This window comes from Geospiza fortis, unplaced genomic scaffold (assembly GCF_000277835.1).
Source record: "Geospiza fortis unplaced genomic scaffold, GeoFor_1.0 scaffold383, whole genome shotgun sequence".
Lineage (NCBI taxonomy): Eukaryota > Metazoa > Chordata > Aves > Passeriformes > Thraupidae > Geospiza > Geospiza fortis.
The window spans coordinates 1,208,062-1,223,138 of record NW_005054484.1 but is presented as its reverse complement, the minus strand read 5'-3'; the positions used below and the strand labels follow the sequence as shown (position 1 = coordinate 1,223,138).

General features: G+C 46.3%; 1 protein-coding gene across 1 annotated transcript in view; it reads right to left on the bottom strand.

Moving 5' to 3' along the window:
• SLC7A10 (solute carrier family 7 member 10) overlaps positions 1-13,876 on the bottom strand; it is an 18,357-nt gene extending 4,481 nt beyond the window's left edge. Inside the window, exons 1-7 of the mRNA XM_031063179.1 lie at positions 13,656-13,876; positions 7,530-7,681; positions 5,318-5,443; positions 4,210-4,363; positions 2,418-2,541; positions 2,219-2,322; positions 1,105-1,201 (exon numbers count right to left, since the gene is read on the bottom strand). Coding sequence (XP_030919039.1) covers positions 1,105-1,201; positions 2,219-2,322; positions 2,418-2,541; positions 4,210-4,363; positions 5,318-5,443; positions 7,530-7,650 — 726 coding nt within the window. The 5' untranslated portion in view covers positions 7,651-7,681; positions 13,656-13,876. The remainder of the gene's footprint in view (positions 1-1,104; positions 1,202-2,218; positions 2,323-2,417; positions 2,542-4,209; positions 4,364-5,317; positions 5,444-7,529; positions 7,682-13,655) is intronic.
• Between the last annotated feature and the right edge of the window lie 1,201 nt (positions 13,877-15,077).

Sequence of the window (15,077 nt, the reverse complement as noted above, 5' to 3'; positions counted from 1 at the left end):
AAGTGGAATGAGCTTTTATGGTGGAAAATAAAGCTTATTTGGTGAAATTTTATATGGGTGTATTGTGCCAGAATTGCTGTTAGAGCCAGGAGACTTGTAAGCATGCATCTTTCTAGTGCATCTGGGGTCAAACCCTCCTGGTTTTGATATCAGTGGCAAATCTGCAGTTGGCAGCCATTAAGCAGCCAAGACTTCAAGCAAATGCCCTTTGGGAATGCCTTTGCTTGGGCCCTGTGGCCATGGACAGCAGCAGCACAAATCATTTTCCTCTTTGTCATCTTCTATGCTACTGTAAAACCCTCCACAAATTCCAGTTGCACTATCAATAAAAGCATGAAAGCTCTTTGTTTAGAATAATAACTTCCCTAAGTCATTAGTATTGTGGAAATTTCTGCTGTCTAAAAAGTGAGGGAAGCCTTTTTCTCATGGAGCACACCAGGAGCTGGACCCCCAGCACTCCTGACAGCTGGGCCCTTGGTGTCTGGCCTTTGCAGGCGACCTCTTGTCTGCCTGGTGTGCCTTTCAGCAGATTCCCTGCTGGAATCATTGTCCCTAATTAATTTCTTGTCTGTGAAAGAAATACCTGTAGCCCTCAGAGAACTGCCTGGCTACCCCTCACAAGGTGTCTTGGTTATTGAAAGTAATTTTTGGAGCACTTTGTCCTTTCCCTGGGACCCCCCTATCTCTGGCTTTGGAGGCAGGACTCCAGCAGCCCTGCTGGAGTGGGATTAGGACTGTGGAGGTTTCCAAATTCTGGTGGGAAGCAGGTAAAATTGGTCTAAGGAACTTGTCTTTTCTTAAATGAAGTATCTCTGTCAAAAGTCAGTCCCTGTCTCTTGCTGCAGAACAAGGGTTAATGGGCTCAGGTTATGAGGGAAACCCTTCAGGTGCCAAAGGGACTGGTAGGAGGAGGAAGGATTATTTCTGAGGCTGAAGGCTGCTTCTCTCTAGGGCACATGGAGCTGCTCAGCTGGCACTACCAGCTGCTATTCAGGGTGACCCACTGATTCAGGGGTAAAACCACCTCTCAAGGGTTTTTCCAGATCACCTCTCAGTGGTTCAGTGTTTCTAAAAGCAGGTGACAGAGCAGGGATAGTAACTTACACAGATGAGGAGGGCAGGGATGGGTGTGCAGTTCTTGACATGGATCATGGCCAGCAAACTTGGCAAGTGGCCTTCCCGAGCACCAGAGAAACACAGCCTGGAAATAAGAAGGGGAATGATGAATCCACTGGGTGTGCAACAGCCTCTCCAGTCCCTACTCATATAAAACCTCTTATCTCAACCACCTGCTTTGGTTTTCTCATGGAAAGGAGCTGTGGCTGCAGCTGCAGAGACAGCTGGAGACTGGGGAAAGGTATTTAAATAACCCTGCAGTGCACAAGGTCTTTAACAGCTAATGTCACCTGGGAACATCTCAGACCTGCTCTGAGATGCCAAAATACCTCCAAGGACCATCAGCTGGCCAGCATTGTCTCTTTACCCAGTGAGGGGTGATGGCTCTGAAGGTTGTGTGGGTATTTACAGTGCCAAAAGGGGTTTGCATAACATTTAACGTGCCTTAGCTTTTCACTTTTAAGTGTATAGCCTGTCACATACGCACTCCAAGTTGTTGCATTTCATCATACCCATGAAAGGGTTGGGATAAATAATTTTCCCAAGGTACTTCAGCTGTTTCCTCAAAAAACTTCATAACTTCTAAATTAAATTAAGTCAGGTCAATTACAAACAGGCTTTATTGATTACGATCTTACAGGCTTTACAGATTCTGGCCCAGCTATCAGCAGTATGCATGCAAAGCATCTTGGTTGAAAGGTGATTTTCCAGCATTAAAATGCCTGTAGCTGAGTGCAGCACCAGGCCCTGAAACTCCTCCTTGAGCAAAGCACAGTTTAGCTGTGAGCTACTGGAACTTTATTGACATAAAATTACTTTGGTTCCATGCTAAAGCTGTGTTTGGCTCTTACTGTGAAATATTCCACATCTGCAAACACTTTCAATAACTCATGAGGATTAATTTGCAAGAAATTTCGTGATTCAATATTACATTTGCTGATTTGAAACAGAATAATTCATAACTGATTGTATCCAACACACCCAACAACAAGCTCATGCTCTACAACATCCAAAATGTCTAGCTAGCATTTCTCTAGCAAATGCAATTAAAACAGCCCCTCCCCAAATTAGATAACGTTCATAAAATTGTACTCCATCTAACCTTGATGAGGTAAAAAGGTATCCATTTATTCCTCCAAATGTAGATAGGGCCACTGAGACTGGCATAACCCAGGAAAAATAGCCCAGTAACTTTTCACCAAAAGTCTAAAGCAACAGAAGGCAGAGAAACTGAAACACACTGCAAAGCACAGCACTGAAATCAAAGTGTGTTGGTACATGCAGGGAATGGTTTTACTTACTACAGCCACAGCGTTGGAGGACAAGAGCTCGTGGGGAGACATGGCAGTGAAATATGCAATGTTGGTGAACGTGTACACAAATGTCACCAATGGGATGGATATGAATATGGCACGAGGCAGGTTCCTGATGAGAGAATTGGGAGGGTAGATAAGAAATTACAACCATGCACAGCGAGACCATGACAGTGGGGTGGGGCCTGGGGGTCACTCAGCTGGGGGGGTTCCCTGGCTGTGTCTGTGAGGGAAGCTGAGCTTCCCCAGCTCTCTGCCCCACTGCAGGTGAGAGAAGGCTGAAATGAAATGCTGTGTCTGCAGGTGGGTGCCTTGGTGTGTCTGTGAGGGAAGCTGAGCTTCCCCAGCTCTCTGCCCCACTGCAGGTGAGAGAAGGCTGAAATGAAATGCTGTGTCTGCAGGGAGCTCCGGGGGACAGATACCACGAGCTCCCCTTGGGGCTCTTGATGGGGACTGGGACAGACTGGGACTGAAAAATGAAACATCCACTTCCCAAAAGCCCTGGGGACAGGCACTGTGGTGCAATAAAATGTCTTGTTTTGCTTTAGCTTCACCTGCTCTGAAAAGGAAGGGGGTCCTGTTGTTCAGCTGCTGCCCTGGCCCATTGTGCACCCTGCTCCTGATCTGGTCATACAACTTACATTACTACAGATGTACTTGATCTCCAACCCAGAGACCTTCCCAGAGGTGCACACCTGAGCTGTTCTGTATCTAACAGAATGCATTTTTCTCTCTGTGTCAGATTTGGGAAAAAAAGTTTTTTGTTTAACCTTGTGAATTTGAATAGATTTAGTAAAAGGAGGAAGTGGTTTTGGTTGTCCAATTTTTTTAATACTTTAATTTCTCCACTAAGGCTGCAACAATAATTAAAAAAAAAAGGCCTTTTGCTCAATCCTCTCTATTTCTCAACTAAGGCCATATTTACCTTATTTAAGTAATAACTTTTTTATTATTCAGCTTTGAAATTGTGGTGGTCCATAAAAATATTATTGTTTAATAAGGAAGCACATTACCACACTTTCTTTATTCCTGCCAAATCCCTGGACACTTTGCCACTCACTGGTGTGCACAGATGCTCACAAGGCTGTAGCTTTAATTCTTTCCCATCCAAGCTGCAACAGCTTACATTTCTTGTTTAATTGCTGTGTGCACTGGATGCCCAGAAGTAACTAATGCTCCAAGAGCTGCTCTTGACATTTGCCATTCCACTTTATTAACTCAGAAGTGTTGAAACATTTGAGCTTTGCTGAACTAAAATTCCCTTTCCCTCCAGCCTTCTCAGGCTGCTTGTGGTGAGTCCTTTCCAAGCCCTTCCCATAGCCAGGATCAGCAGTGACCCAGGGTAAGCTGCCTTGGCAGAGTGTGCCACTTTCACTGCACAACTGATCGTCCCTTTCAGGCGTCTGTGGAGAGCTTTGGGTGAAAAAGCAAAGCAACTTCCAGGATAATTCAACTTTTTTATGACAAAGATGATTTCTTCCTGTAGATACTTGTGTGGCACCTCATCCATGGTTGATTTTCTGCTCTGGAAGACTGAATATGATTGAACAGTGATATTAAGATCCTGCCTTGTCTGTGGCTGCTTTGATTCAGCTCATACCTAATTTCAGTGTTTCTGTAACTTGCCTGCTATCTGTTCTAAACAAAACTCTCTCTCCTTTGGAAAGACCAGTCCCACAGACATGGAATGACATTGCAGCCTCTGATGAAATGAGTAATGCTCCCAGAGAGCTCCAATGTCTGAGCACTGCAGGGAGAGCACCATGAGGTGGGTACTTGCCTGCGGGGATCCACCAGCTCCTCTGTTACATAGTTCAAGAAGTTCCAGCCACTGAATGCAAAGGACCCTTGGAGAAAAGCTAATGCTAAATGCCCCACAGATGGAGTCATCCAAAATCTGAATGCATTGCTTGGTGTCAGCTCTTTGTAGTTTCCTGCATAGAGAGTGCAAGGCAGATGTTAGGCCATGCCTGCCTACCTCACAGACTTTAAAATAGGTAAGATTTTGCTTTTCATTCTTTATTAGAACTGAGACTTCATGCTGTTCATGGCACTATGGGCTGACACAACAGCTGCAGTGCTTTCTGCAGGATGGCTCCTGCTCTCCTTCACCACATCTGTGCCACAGCAACTCATGGGACCCTTTGGCAGCCTGCACTGGCTGAGGGTGGATCCTTGGCAGTGCAAATTCCTGCCTGCTCTTAATGCCATTTTCTTTTACAAGAGTTTGGTGTTCTTTAGGAGATATCCTTGAAAATAAAATGTCTCTTGGCCTGAAAGATTTGCTAAGACTATAGGACTAGCACCACTGAGAAAACAAGTTTTCTGCTCTCTGCTCTCACATTTCTTCATCCTTTATATGACTCATCACATACATGATAAAAATATTATAGATCTTTTGTACTTTTGGCTTTCCAATAACTGGTGAATCAGTGAGACGTTTTTCACCTAAGTTTAATCTTATAAGAGACTTTTTGTAGGAAATTGGACTAGTGCCTGAAATGAAGCAGATATCATCCTGCCCTAGGCAAAGCATTGCTTATACATTTTACATCCAGAGCACTTCAAATCCAAGGAATGCACAACAGATTAAAAATGTTAAGTAACTATTCCAAAACATTGTTGGTGTTCTCCTTTATTCTATCTAGCTGCTCTCCTTTATTCTATCAAATCCTACAAGGTGGGCTGGAAAGGGACTTTTTTAAAGGAGATACAGCTGATTTTTCCCTTGTGCCATACTTCCCCAGCTGTGTCAGTGTGCAATCCCACAGCTTGGCACAGCCCAGCACACCCTCAGGTCAGTTTGTAATGAGAAAACTTTGCAGTAAGTGGGAAAAATCAAGTTTATCAACAGTATCATGGCAATGTTAGAGTGTCTCACAGAGTACCTTTAAAGATCTGGATGAAGCCCACAACGATGATGAGGGTCAGGGCTAAGAGTTTTCCTGCTGTAAAAATATCCTGGATGCGCGTCGCCCATCGCACGCTGGAGCTGTTGACCCACGTCAGGAGCACTGCAGAGCAGAAGGCTGAGGTCAGTGGAATGAAATTGTGTTTATTTGAGAACACACAGCCAAAATAGTGAAAAACACACTCATGTTCTATCAAAACAGGCTGACTCCCGTGGCAGGGAGAAATGATGAGGACTCCATCTTATCAGAAGGCTAATTAATTATTATACTATATTATTCTATATTATACTGCACTATGTTACATTACATCTAAACTGAGTCTGCCAAGCACTCAACTGCACAGAATCTCATGACTGTCCCCCAACAGTCCTGACAAGCACACACACTCCTGGCCCTGATAGACCAAGGAAACAAAACACCATCACCGGGTAAACAATCTCCATATTGCATTCTACTTTGGCACAACACAGGCACAGCAAATGAGATGAGAATTGTTTTGATCATTCTCGAGGTTCAGAGAATGTGAATCCCAGCAATATTCTTGGGAAGAATTGTGCTGTTCTTTTCTCTGTGAGGAGAAGTGTGGTGACAATGTTCCTGCAGGGAGCTCTAGCATGGCCAGGAACGAGGGTGAGGGGGAGCATCCCTGGCAGCCATCAGCCCCTGGGTGCTGCCAGAGAGGCTCTCCCCAGCTCAATAACTGTGCCTGAGCAGTGCCCAGTGTATTTGGGTTTTGAGTTGTTAGAATAGTTCTTGAGATATTAAAAGTCTTTTTTCTTACCCTGCGCTCGAACAAGTTGGGATTTTTTGGTTTTATTTTTTTTTTATCTAATGCGTTCCTTTTTGGATTTTTGTAGGTCTGTTTAGCAGGTTGGGTTGAGGCACACTGACCACCCTCAGGGAGGTGTTAGCTTTTTATACTAAAAACTACATGTACTTTATTTACAATAATTTTTTAATACTTATTACTTATGTTAGACGGTTTGTCTTTATTTTAAACTAGAGAAGTGTCACTATCATAGAAGTGTCACTATCATAGCACAAGATAGAGGACAAGAAGAAGAAAGGACACGCTTAGATTCTTCTATTTTGCTTCTTGAACCCCCATTCTAAAAACCTTAAAATTCTACTTTTTCGCTCTGTGATAAATTCACTCTCATTTTATTCAAACTTTTGTGCCTTGTAACTCTTCACACAAAGTTGGTAATTGTTTCCATGGGTAAAATCAAAGGCACAGGTGTTTTTGACTCTGTGCCAAGGTCTTTGAGCTCTCTGCCAGGGTCTTGAGTCATCTAGGGCAGCCAGAGGAATGTCCTGGGTTCTGACAAGTGTGAAGGATCATTGCCTCCTCCCAGGAGCAGAGAAAGTCTCCAGCCCTGCAGCTCAGCTTTGCTCCTGCCAGCCCCAGCCGTGGCTGATGCAGAGCTGGCTGCACGCTGCCTCTGCACACTCGTGTGAGTGTGAGTGAGGACAGCTGTGACGGTGCTCACCGGGGTCTTAGGATGAGGGAAGAGATGAGGATCTGACTCCATGTTACAGAAGGTTGATTTATTATTTTGTTATATATATTACATTAAAACTACACTAAAAGAATAGAAGAAAAAGTTTCATCTCAGAAGGCTAGCTAAGCTAAGAATAGAAAGGAAAAGAATGATAACAAAGGCCTCAGACTCTCTGTCCGAGCCAGCTCCGCTGTGATTGGCCATTAATTAGAAACAACCACATGAGACCAATCACCGATGCATCTGTTGCATTCCACAGCAGCAGATAACCATTGTTTACATTTTCTTTCTGAGGCCTCTCAGCTTCTCAGGAGAAAAAATCCCAAAGAATGGATTTTCATAAAAAGATGTCTGCAACAGACAGGAAGGGCTCACAGGGTGTGGTGACCTGTGCCAGGTGTCCATGGTGCCCATGGGATGGTTCTGCAGCACTGCCCCATCCCACGTGCTCACCTGCCACACTTTCCCTGGACCCACAGGGGTTTGGGTGCTTTGTGCCTCCCCCCAGGCCCCTGCACTTGCTTCAGGCAAGGGCAAAGTGACAGAATATCCCACACCAGCCCCAGTGCTTCTCCTGGGAGCTCCCCACTGGCCTTTGGAGCTGGGGCCCTGACCCCAGCCTGGCTGGAGTGGCCCCTTGTAAAACCAGGGCAAGGTCTGTGTGTGTGCAAAAAGGAAATACTTACATAGGCACACCATGGAGAGGATCCTGGAGGCATTATAGGGGGGAATGCAGTTGGGGAAGACAGGCTGCAGGACATAGTTGGAGAAGGTCAGTGCAATGACAGCCAGACTAGTTGGGTACATGATAAGCACTGCACTCCACAGCAGCAGAAACCTGGAGAGACAAGGAAAAGCACAAGAGAGCAGCGCTGGTGCTGTGCTGGGGGAGGTCCCACACAGCCAGCTGTGCACAGGGGGTCAGGGCTGAGCACCTCCATCCTGTCACACACCAGTGGGACCCTCCTCAGCCCTTCTCCTGTGTGCTCAGCACAATCTGTATTTTAAATAAAACATTGTAAAGCAAACATGGCTTAGGAATGTATGGAACAGTGAGGATTATGACCAGCAGGCATGGTTGGTTTAACTCTGTGTCTGGAAAGGAGCTCTGCTGCTCCTGGGCTGACATGTCACCACAGCAGACAGCAGTCCCACAACCCCTCTGAAGGGTTTTGGCTGCAGCCAAAGGCAGCAGCTGCACTTTTGGGACGGCTACCAGCTCCCTGCTGGTCACTGGGGGGTTTCTTGTCACTGCTGCTGTTGGCTCAGTGACCCAGGCCAGGGCAGATTTGTGCTGCAGTATTTGTGATGGATCACACAGCTGGGCTGGCTGCCTGCCTCCAGCTGCGGCTTCAGTTGATTGCACCCAACAAGGTATTGTGCAAATATAAAGTGTGAGACAGTTTGGTTTTTCATTCCGTGGAAAGGAAAAAGAAAAGTTAAAAAGGCAGCAGTGGATCAGGTTAGTCTTTAAAAATATTTGAAGTATTATTATTTCTATAGTGAGAAGTAGTCATTGCAAGAAAGTGAAGTTTTCCTTGCCATGTATACACACACAGTCATTCATTCACATACATACACAAATATAATGTGCAGAGATGTGTGACACAAATGAGGATTTGAGGAGATATTTCCAAATAAGACAGTATAACTTCTGTATTACATGGACAGCTCTTTAGGGGCTGCCCCCACCCAGTGTGCTCCCTGCTCCCAGCCCTGAAATCTGCACAACTGAGTGAGGGAGCCTCTCTGTGTCACCAGCCTGGAGGCAGTGCTGCTTCTGGCTGCTCCTCAGCTGAGCTGCAAAATGTCTCTCAGCCCCATCCTTCACTTTGCCTTCTTGTTCCTGAGAAGGATGGGCCAATTAATTAGCTACCACAGTTAATTTGGTAAACCAGACCAATGTCAGAGCTGGGTACCTTCCCAGCTGCCACTGTAGCTTTTTTACAATAAACTCAGCAGTTTTTCCCTTTCTCTTTATTTTGTTGTGTGAATCCCGTTTTGCATTTTTTTCCCCTTCAATTTCTAATATTTTTCCTTGAGGTTCAGAGCAGTTTTCTCTAGTGATTGCTTTGTGCTATTTGGTGGTGTTGATGATGCACCCAGCTTGGGACAGCTCTGCAGATCCTGCTTGCTGAGTTCACTCAGCTGGTCCACACTGAAGAATAAACAGGACCTAAAGACTACAATAACAATTTACTGAATATGATTAGGATACTGATGGTGCTGCCTGAGCTGTTCTGTGTGGCTGTTGACCGGCAGGGCCTTTGCAGAGGCCACCAGTTTTTCCCTGCCATGTTTCTCTTCACCCATACAAATTTTACACAAATTTTTAGCCTACATATGTAGGCTGAGAATTGTGTAAAACATTCAGTGGGGAGAATGGCTCTGAAAATACTATTTCAGGCAAAATTTGCCCTGGTTTCTATGTTGTAATATAGAGTGTGGTGTAGCTGATATTGGGTAGAATTTGGTTTAATGGGAATGGATTAATGACAGTCATGGAACTGAAATGCAGGATTGATAACACAAATTAAAGAAAATGCATAATTTTAGCAGAGGGGGGACAAAGTTGCCCTGTCAACTGTGAAGCTCAAAAGAGAGATGGCAGCAAAACTAGAAGGAAGCTTTGCCTAAGGTGTAGGCCCACTTTAATGGTGTTTCTACAGGTAAACTTGAATCAAAACCTATTTCTGAGAAAAAGCTCTCCTTGGTGGTCACTGAGATCACATTCCCATCCCTAAACAACCCGCTGTGGGGGCCAGGGGCAAGGCTGGCATGTGCCATGAGCTCACAGTGCTGGCAGCTGCCAGGGCAGCACGAGGAGCTGGGGCCCAGCTGGGAATGGCTGCTCCTGGGGAAAATGGATCATGGAGAGATGATGTGGGAGAGGACACAGCGTGGCACACCTGGAATCACTTTGTTCTTTACAGGGAAGGTGGCAGAATTATTGCCCTGAGGGCTGAGCTACAGCACTGGAGATGGAACTCCACCCTACAGCCTTTCACAGCTACTCAGTGGCTGGGATCACAAAAATAAGAGAAGTCAAATCTTCTCTTGTTGCTGATTGAGAAGTGATCAGATCTTTATAAGAGGTTTGAGACAGCTGAATGTAAAGAAAAAGGAAAATGTGTTTGGTTGGGTTTGGATGGTTTTGGGTGGTTTTTGGTTGGTTTGGTTGCTTGTTTGGGTTTTATTTTTCTGAATATTGAAGTTTGCATGAGAAATCTGAGTTCCTGCATGTGCTGGTGGTGAAGGAGCAGGTGAAATAACCTCTATGCCTGTATTCCAGCTGCTGGCTGTGTTTGGTTGTTGAGCCCGATCCAAAGTTCCCCGAAGTCCATGGCCCACAGTTCATCAGTGTGGATATGAGTGAGATCCTGTCTACTCAGAGCCCTCCCTCTGTCCTAGAAACAGCCCAGAGTGAGTGGTGCCACCTGCTACCCCTGGGCAGGTGTGGCAGTCATGTGGAGTGCCAGCCATCCCTGGACCAAAACTGAATTTTTTTGCAGATACCTCTGCATACTAATTCTCTCACTTGTGGAAAGAAATAAGCATCATGGTTTCACCTGGGTCCTAAATAGTCTAGTGGACTTGGTTCTCAAATATCTATTTGGGATGTGCCTGTACTCCCACAAGGATCTCAGATATGTTATGGATTCAAAGCAACCTGTGAAAATATAAAATTCCAGTGTACCCTACTTGTGTATCATTAGCAAAAGAAAACAGTTTGAAACAGGTGCTATAGTACAACTGACCCCAATACAGTTCAGGAAAAACTGAACTGCTTTAAGCTGGAGCCAGTTTGAATACTATTAATGCCATCCTACATTGCTGGATGACTTACTGCCTTTGGAAAATTTAAAATTTTAAAATAACGAAAAAGAAACATGGAAGTACATTTGAAGCATGTTATACTTGCAGTTTGGAGTGACACTTATCAAAGTTTTGGCTGCAAACTCTGCACTGATGTTGGTGAGGATGTGTGTCCAGAGAGCAGGCTCTGCTGTGGCAGCTGCAGCATTACTGCTGAGCATTCAGGAGTGGTATTGATCAGAAACTCACTGCAGGGTTTGTTCTTCTGCAAGAATACCTATTAAGGCCTTTATTTATCATCTGGGGTGATGTTCTCTTTACTCAAAGAGACTTGCAGGCCCACATCATGCAAGGAGAGCTGTGCTCAGAGGGCTCCTGCAGCACAGGCTGTGGCCATTCCCTGCAGTTTGTGCTCACACAAATGCTCTTTAAAACCACAATGACTCCTAAATAGAGAGGAAAGCAGGAGTACCTCTCTGGTAATACTGGAGCCCTTCCTCACCTCTTCCTTGTCCCTTGGCCAGAGGAGCTGGGGAGTGTCCCTGCTCAGGGCTGTCCCCAGCCAAGGTTTGCCATCACCAGCACTCTTCAGCAGTGCTTCATGCTGTCCTTGAGCCAGCCAGGGCTGCTGCTCTGCAGCCACAGCTCCTGCCAGCTCAGGAGATGGCCCTCTCCTGCCTCTGTTACTGCATTCAGCTCCTCAATCACACCCAGCAATGGGATTTTTTCAATAAACAGTTGTGCATCCAGCTATCAGTAGTGCCAGACACAGAAGCTGGGGCATGGAGTACTCCAGTGGCTGTCACAATCAAATGGTATTTCTTTGTGCCTTGTATCTGTGCAGGAAAACCTGCATAGATATATAAAAAAATAATAAATGAGGGGATTTTGGGAGATAGGGACAAGACAACAGAAGTGGAGTTGCTGTGGTCTGGGTGGGTACAGTTGTGCTCTTACAACAAACACCTTTTTATAAATAAATATAAATAATAAACCAAAACATCCAGCTGGTCACTGGGACAGTAAGGTGCATGGGAAAGGCAGGTGCACTAAAGCTTTGTGTGCTGAGTTTGATATGGTCAGCTGTAGAAGGATTAAATCAAAGAGAGCAGCAGTGGTTTTTGTGCCAGGGAGGCACAGGGCAGCCCCTTGAAGCTCAGCCTGCTGTGCCCTGCCAGGGCTGGATGGGCACTCCCAGGTGGGGAGCTGGAGGTGCTGGAGCTCCCAGAGCTGCAGCCTTTAGGTGGTGGCTCAGCAAAGGGCAGCAGGGCACAATCCCAGCTTGGCTTTACTGGAAAAGCTGACCCAAATCCCCCTTTTTACACCAAAACCTGCCTGATGGCCTTTGCCTAATGCAGCCCTTTGTCATAATAGTGGGCCTATTTTTGTTCTTGAGAGAAGAGCTAACATCTCTACACAGGCAGGATGGGAGCACTGCTTCCTTTCAGGTGGCAGGTTGTGCTTTTTTAATATTGCCTGTGCATTACAAGCCTGGACACCAAGTAAGTGCTGCCCAAGCAGAATCCCCTGCCTTGGGAGGTGAGGCTGTCCCCAGGTACATGCTGGGCAGTGATCAATCAGCTGCTGTGTGGTTTGTTACAGCAGCTGCACAGCTTGTAGGACCAGACAAGTTCTCTGAATGGGGCAGAAGGAGTTGAGGAACAATTTAAATTAATTTTAATTAAATTTAATTTTAGTTGTACTTGATTTCTAAGTAGTTTCATTTTCTCTCCTAGAAAGCACAATTCCTTTGGTTTTGTGGCCCTCTCACATTGCTGGCCTCCTTCACAGTGATGTTCCAGGGGTGGGACTTGTGGGGTTCTGTGCTCCCAGTTGCCCTGTCCCTGCTGCAGATCCTGCTCCTGTCAGCAGGCACTGGGGAAGCAGAGCTCTGCTGTGCTCCTGCCCCATGAGAGAACACACCTGAGTGCAGCTGAGATCTGGTTAGCCCAGCCAAGGCTGCTGTTGCCTCCATATGTTCTGTGATGTCAGTGTAATTTTCTGTGCAAAGCAGGACAGCAGTCAGAGGGGGGAATTCCATCAGCTGAAGAAACACAGACTCCATGACCCAGCAGAAGGCAATGGCTGAAGCTTGGCAAGCATCAGAAATGCCCCTTGTGAGCAGGCATGTCTGCAGTGCTGGCTGTGCCTGTGTGGCACTGAGCTGAGGCAGAAATGAGAGCTCAGCCTTTGGGACAGGATGACAGACTGCCTGTGTCATGCCTGTTCTGGTTTGTCCTTGCTCAGCAGCCAGCTCAACTGTTATAAGCTCATTTTCCATCTCACATGAGAAGGAATACTCTGGTTGGGTGGGTTTTTTTTCCTTACTCATTCTCTAGTTTTCTGTACTGGTACTTATTTTTCTTAACTAAACCACCAGCATGTGGTCTGGCCTCTCTACTCACAATGAGAGAGCTGCTCAGAACATTCTGGTGCTTCTCTAGTAGTCTGACAGCTTAATTTATTGTGTTGAATCCATCAAAAAGTGTACACTCTAAAAAAGATAACCTCCTCTCACTTGTCCCTTCCTTACCTGGCCACACTACTCCAACAGTACTATTTTCAAAGAGAAATCCTTCCCTGAGGTAGCATTTCCCCCTCTCAATATTTACTTGGTGATTCTGGACAGCAAGTCAAGCAGCTTTGTTTTATCTGTGGGTGAGCAGCTCCAGCCTGGCCTGGGATGGGTAAAGCTCTTCCACACAAGGCACTGCTCATTCACGGCTTGCACACAGGAACATCACTCAGACACAGCATCACCCTCCTCTGTCATGGATTTTGAGGGAAATGAAAGGATCTGCCACCTTCCCTTGGGAAACAGCACTGGGAGGTCTGTGTGGGGACAATTTGGTGTTTCTAACACAGAACAGAAAGATTGATTTTGCTGAAGCATTTTTATTGACAAATGTCATCTCTTCCAAGTCAGATGGCTTTCCCACACCGAACACACAACATAAATGTGCTTTCAGATCAGTTGATAGAGAGAGGGTACTTACCCAGCCAGCCCACCAAAAATCTCAGTGACATAGGAGTAGTCCCCTCCTGACTTGGGGATGGTGACCCCCAGCTCAGCGTAGCACAGCGAGCCCAGGGCAGCCACGCCGCCCCCCAGCACCCAGATGATGAGAGCCAGTCCCACCGAGCCAGCGTGCTCCAGAACTCCTTTGGGGGAAATAAAGATCCCAGAGCCTATGATGTTACCTGTAAAGGACAACACGTTCAGCAGTCAGGGAAAAGAAAGTAAATAGTTGGCTTTTATTTATTCAAAAGAAGGGAAACAAGCCCAGAGCCCCCACTCAAATAAAAAACTCAGCCGTGCCGCCCCTGTGCTCCCATTTCAGATTTTGTATGACTGCACTGTTTCTGATTATGCCCTGGCAGAAGTGGTGCCATTTATCAGCAATCAAAGATGCTAAATGTGTGCTCAGCTCTGCTGCTGAGGATCCATGACTTTTCTGGCATCCACTTCTTCAGCCTGCATAGCTCTCACCTGCCATGCCCAAGTGTATTACTGCAAGGAGTTAGAAGTGACTTTGTAATGAAGACTTTTCATCCACTCCTAAGAGGAATTTGAACAAGTTAAAGCCAATTTCCAGGGAGTTTGGGAGGTCAAAAAAGAAGAGTGTAGCATTCTCTCTAATGATGGGCCCAAAAGGTGTGCTTGCCACCAAGGATGGATTTAAGGTTGTGCTCGAAAAAGTAATCTCAAAGTCTGAAATATTAAAAACCTATAAGCATTTTGAATGTGCAATACCTGTGCTGCTTAGTGATCAGCCATAAAATGTAAAGTTATAATGTGGCATGGCTAAAATATTGGACAGCATGAGACAATTGAGATGGATGCGAGTTGAGGCAGTGCTGGGTATAGAAAAGGAGTGCTGGAAACCTCCAGGAACTCTTTTTTCATGTGGGCCAGCCTGTGTTACATGATGGATGAGCAGCTGGCTCAGGGCTGGGCACAGAGGGTGGCAGTGGCTGGGGTGACACCAGGCTGGGGCCTGTCACCAGTGGGGCTCTGCAGGGCCCCACCCTCAGCCCTGTGCCCGACACCTTCACTCATGGTCTGGAGCCAGGACCCAAAGGAGCCCTCAGGGAGTTTGCTGGTGGCCATGAATGAGGAGGAGCTGTTGGCTCCTGGGAGGGCAGAGAGGCCCTGCAGAGCCCCAGGCAGTGGCACAGAAGGGCAATCCCAGCCATGTGAAGTTTTCAGGCAGTGGCAGAGCAGGGCAATCCCAGCCATGTGAAGTTTTCAGGCAGTGCAGAGCAGGGCAATCCCAGCCATGTGAAGTTTTCAGGCAGTGGCGCAGAAGGGCAATCCCAGCCATGTGAAGTTCTCAGGCAGTGGCAGAGCAGGGCAATCCCAGCCATGTGAAGTTTTCAGGCAGTGGCAGAGAGGGCAATCCCAGCCATGTGAAGTT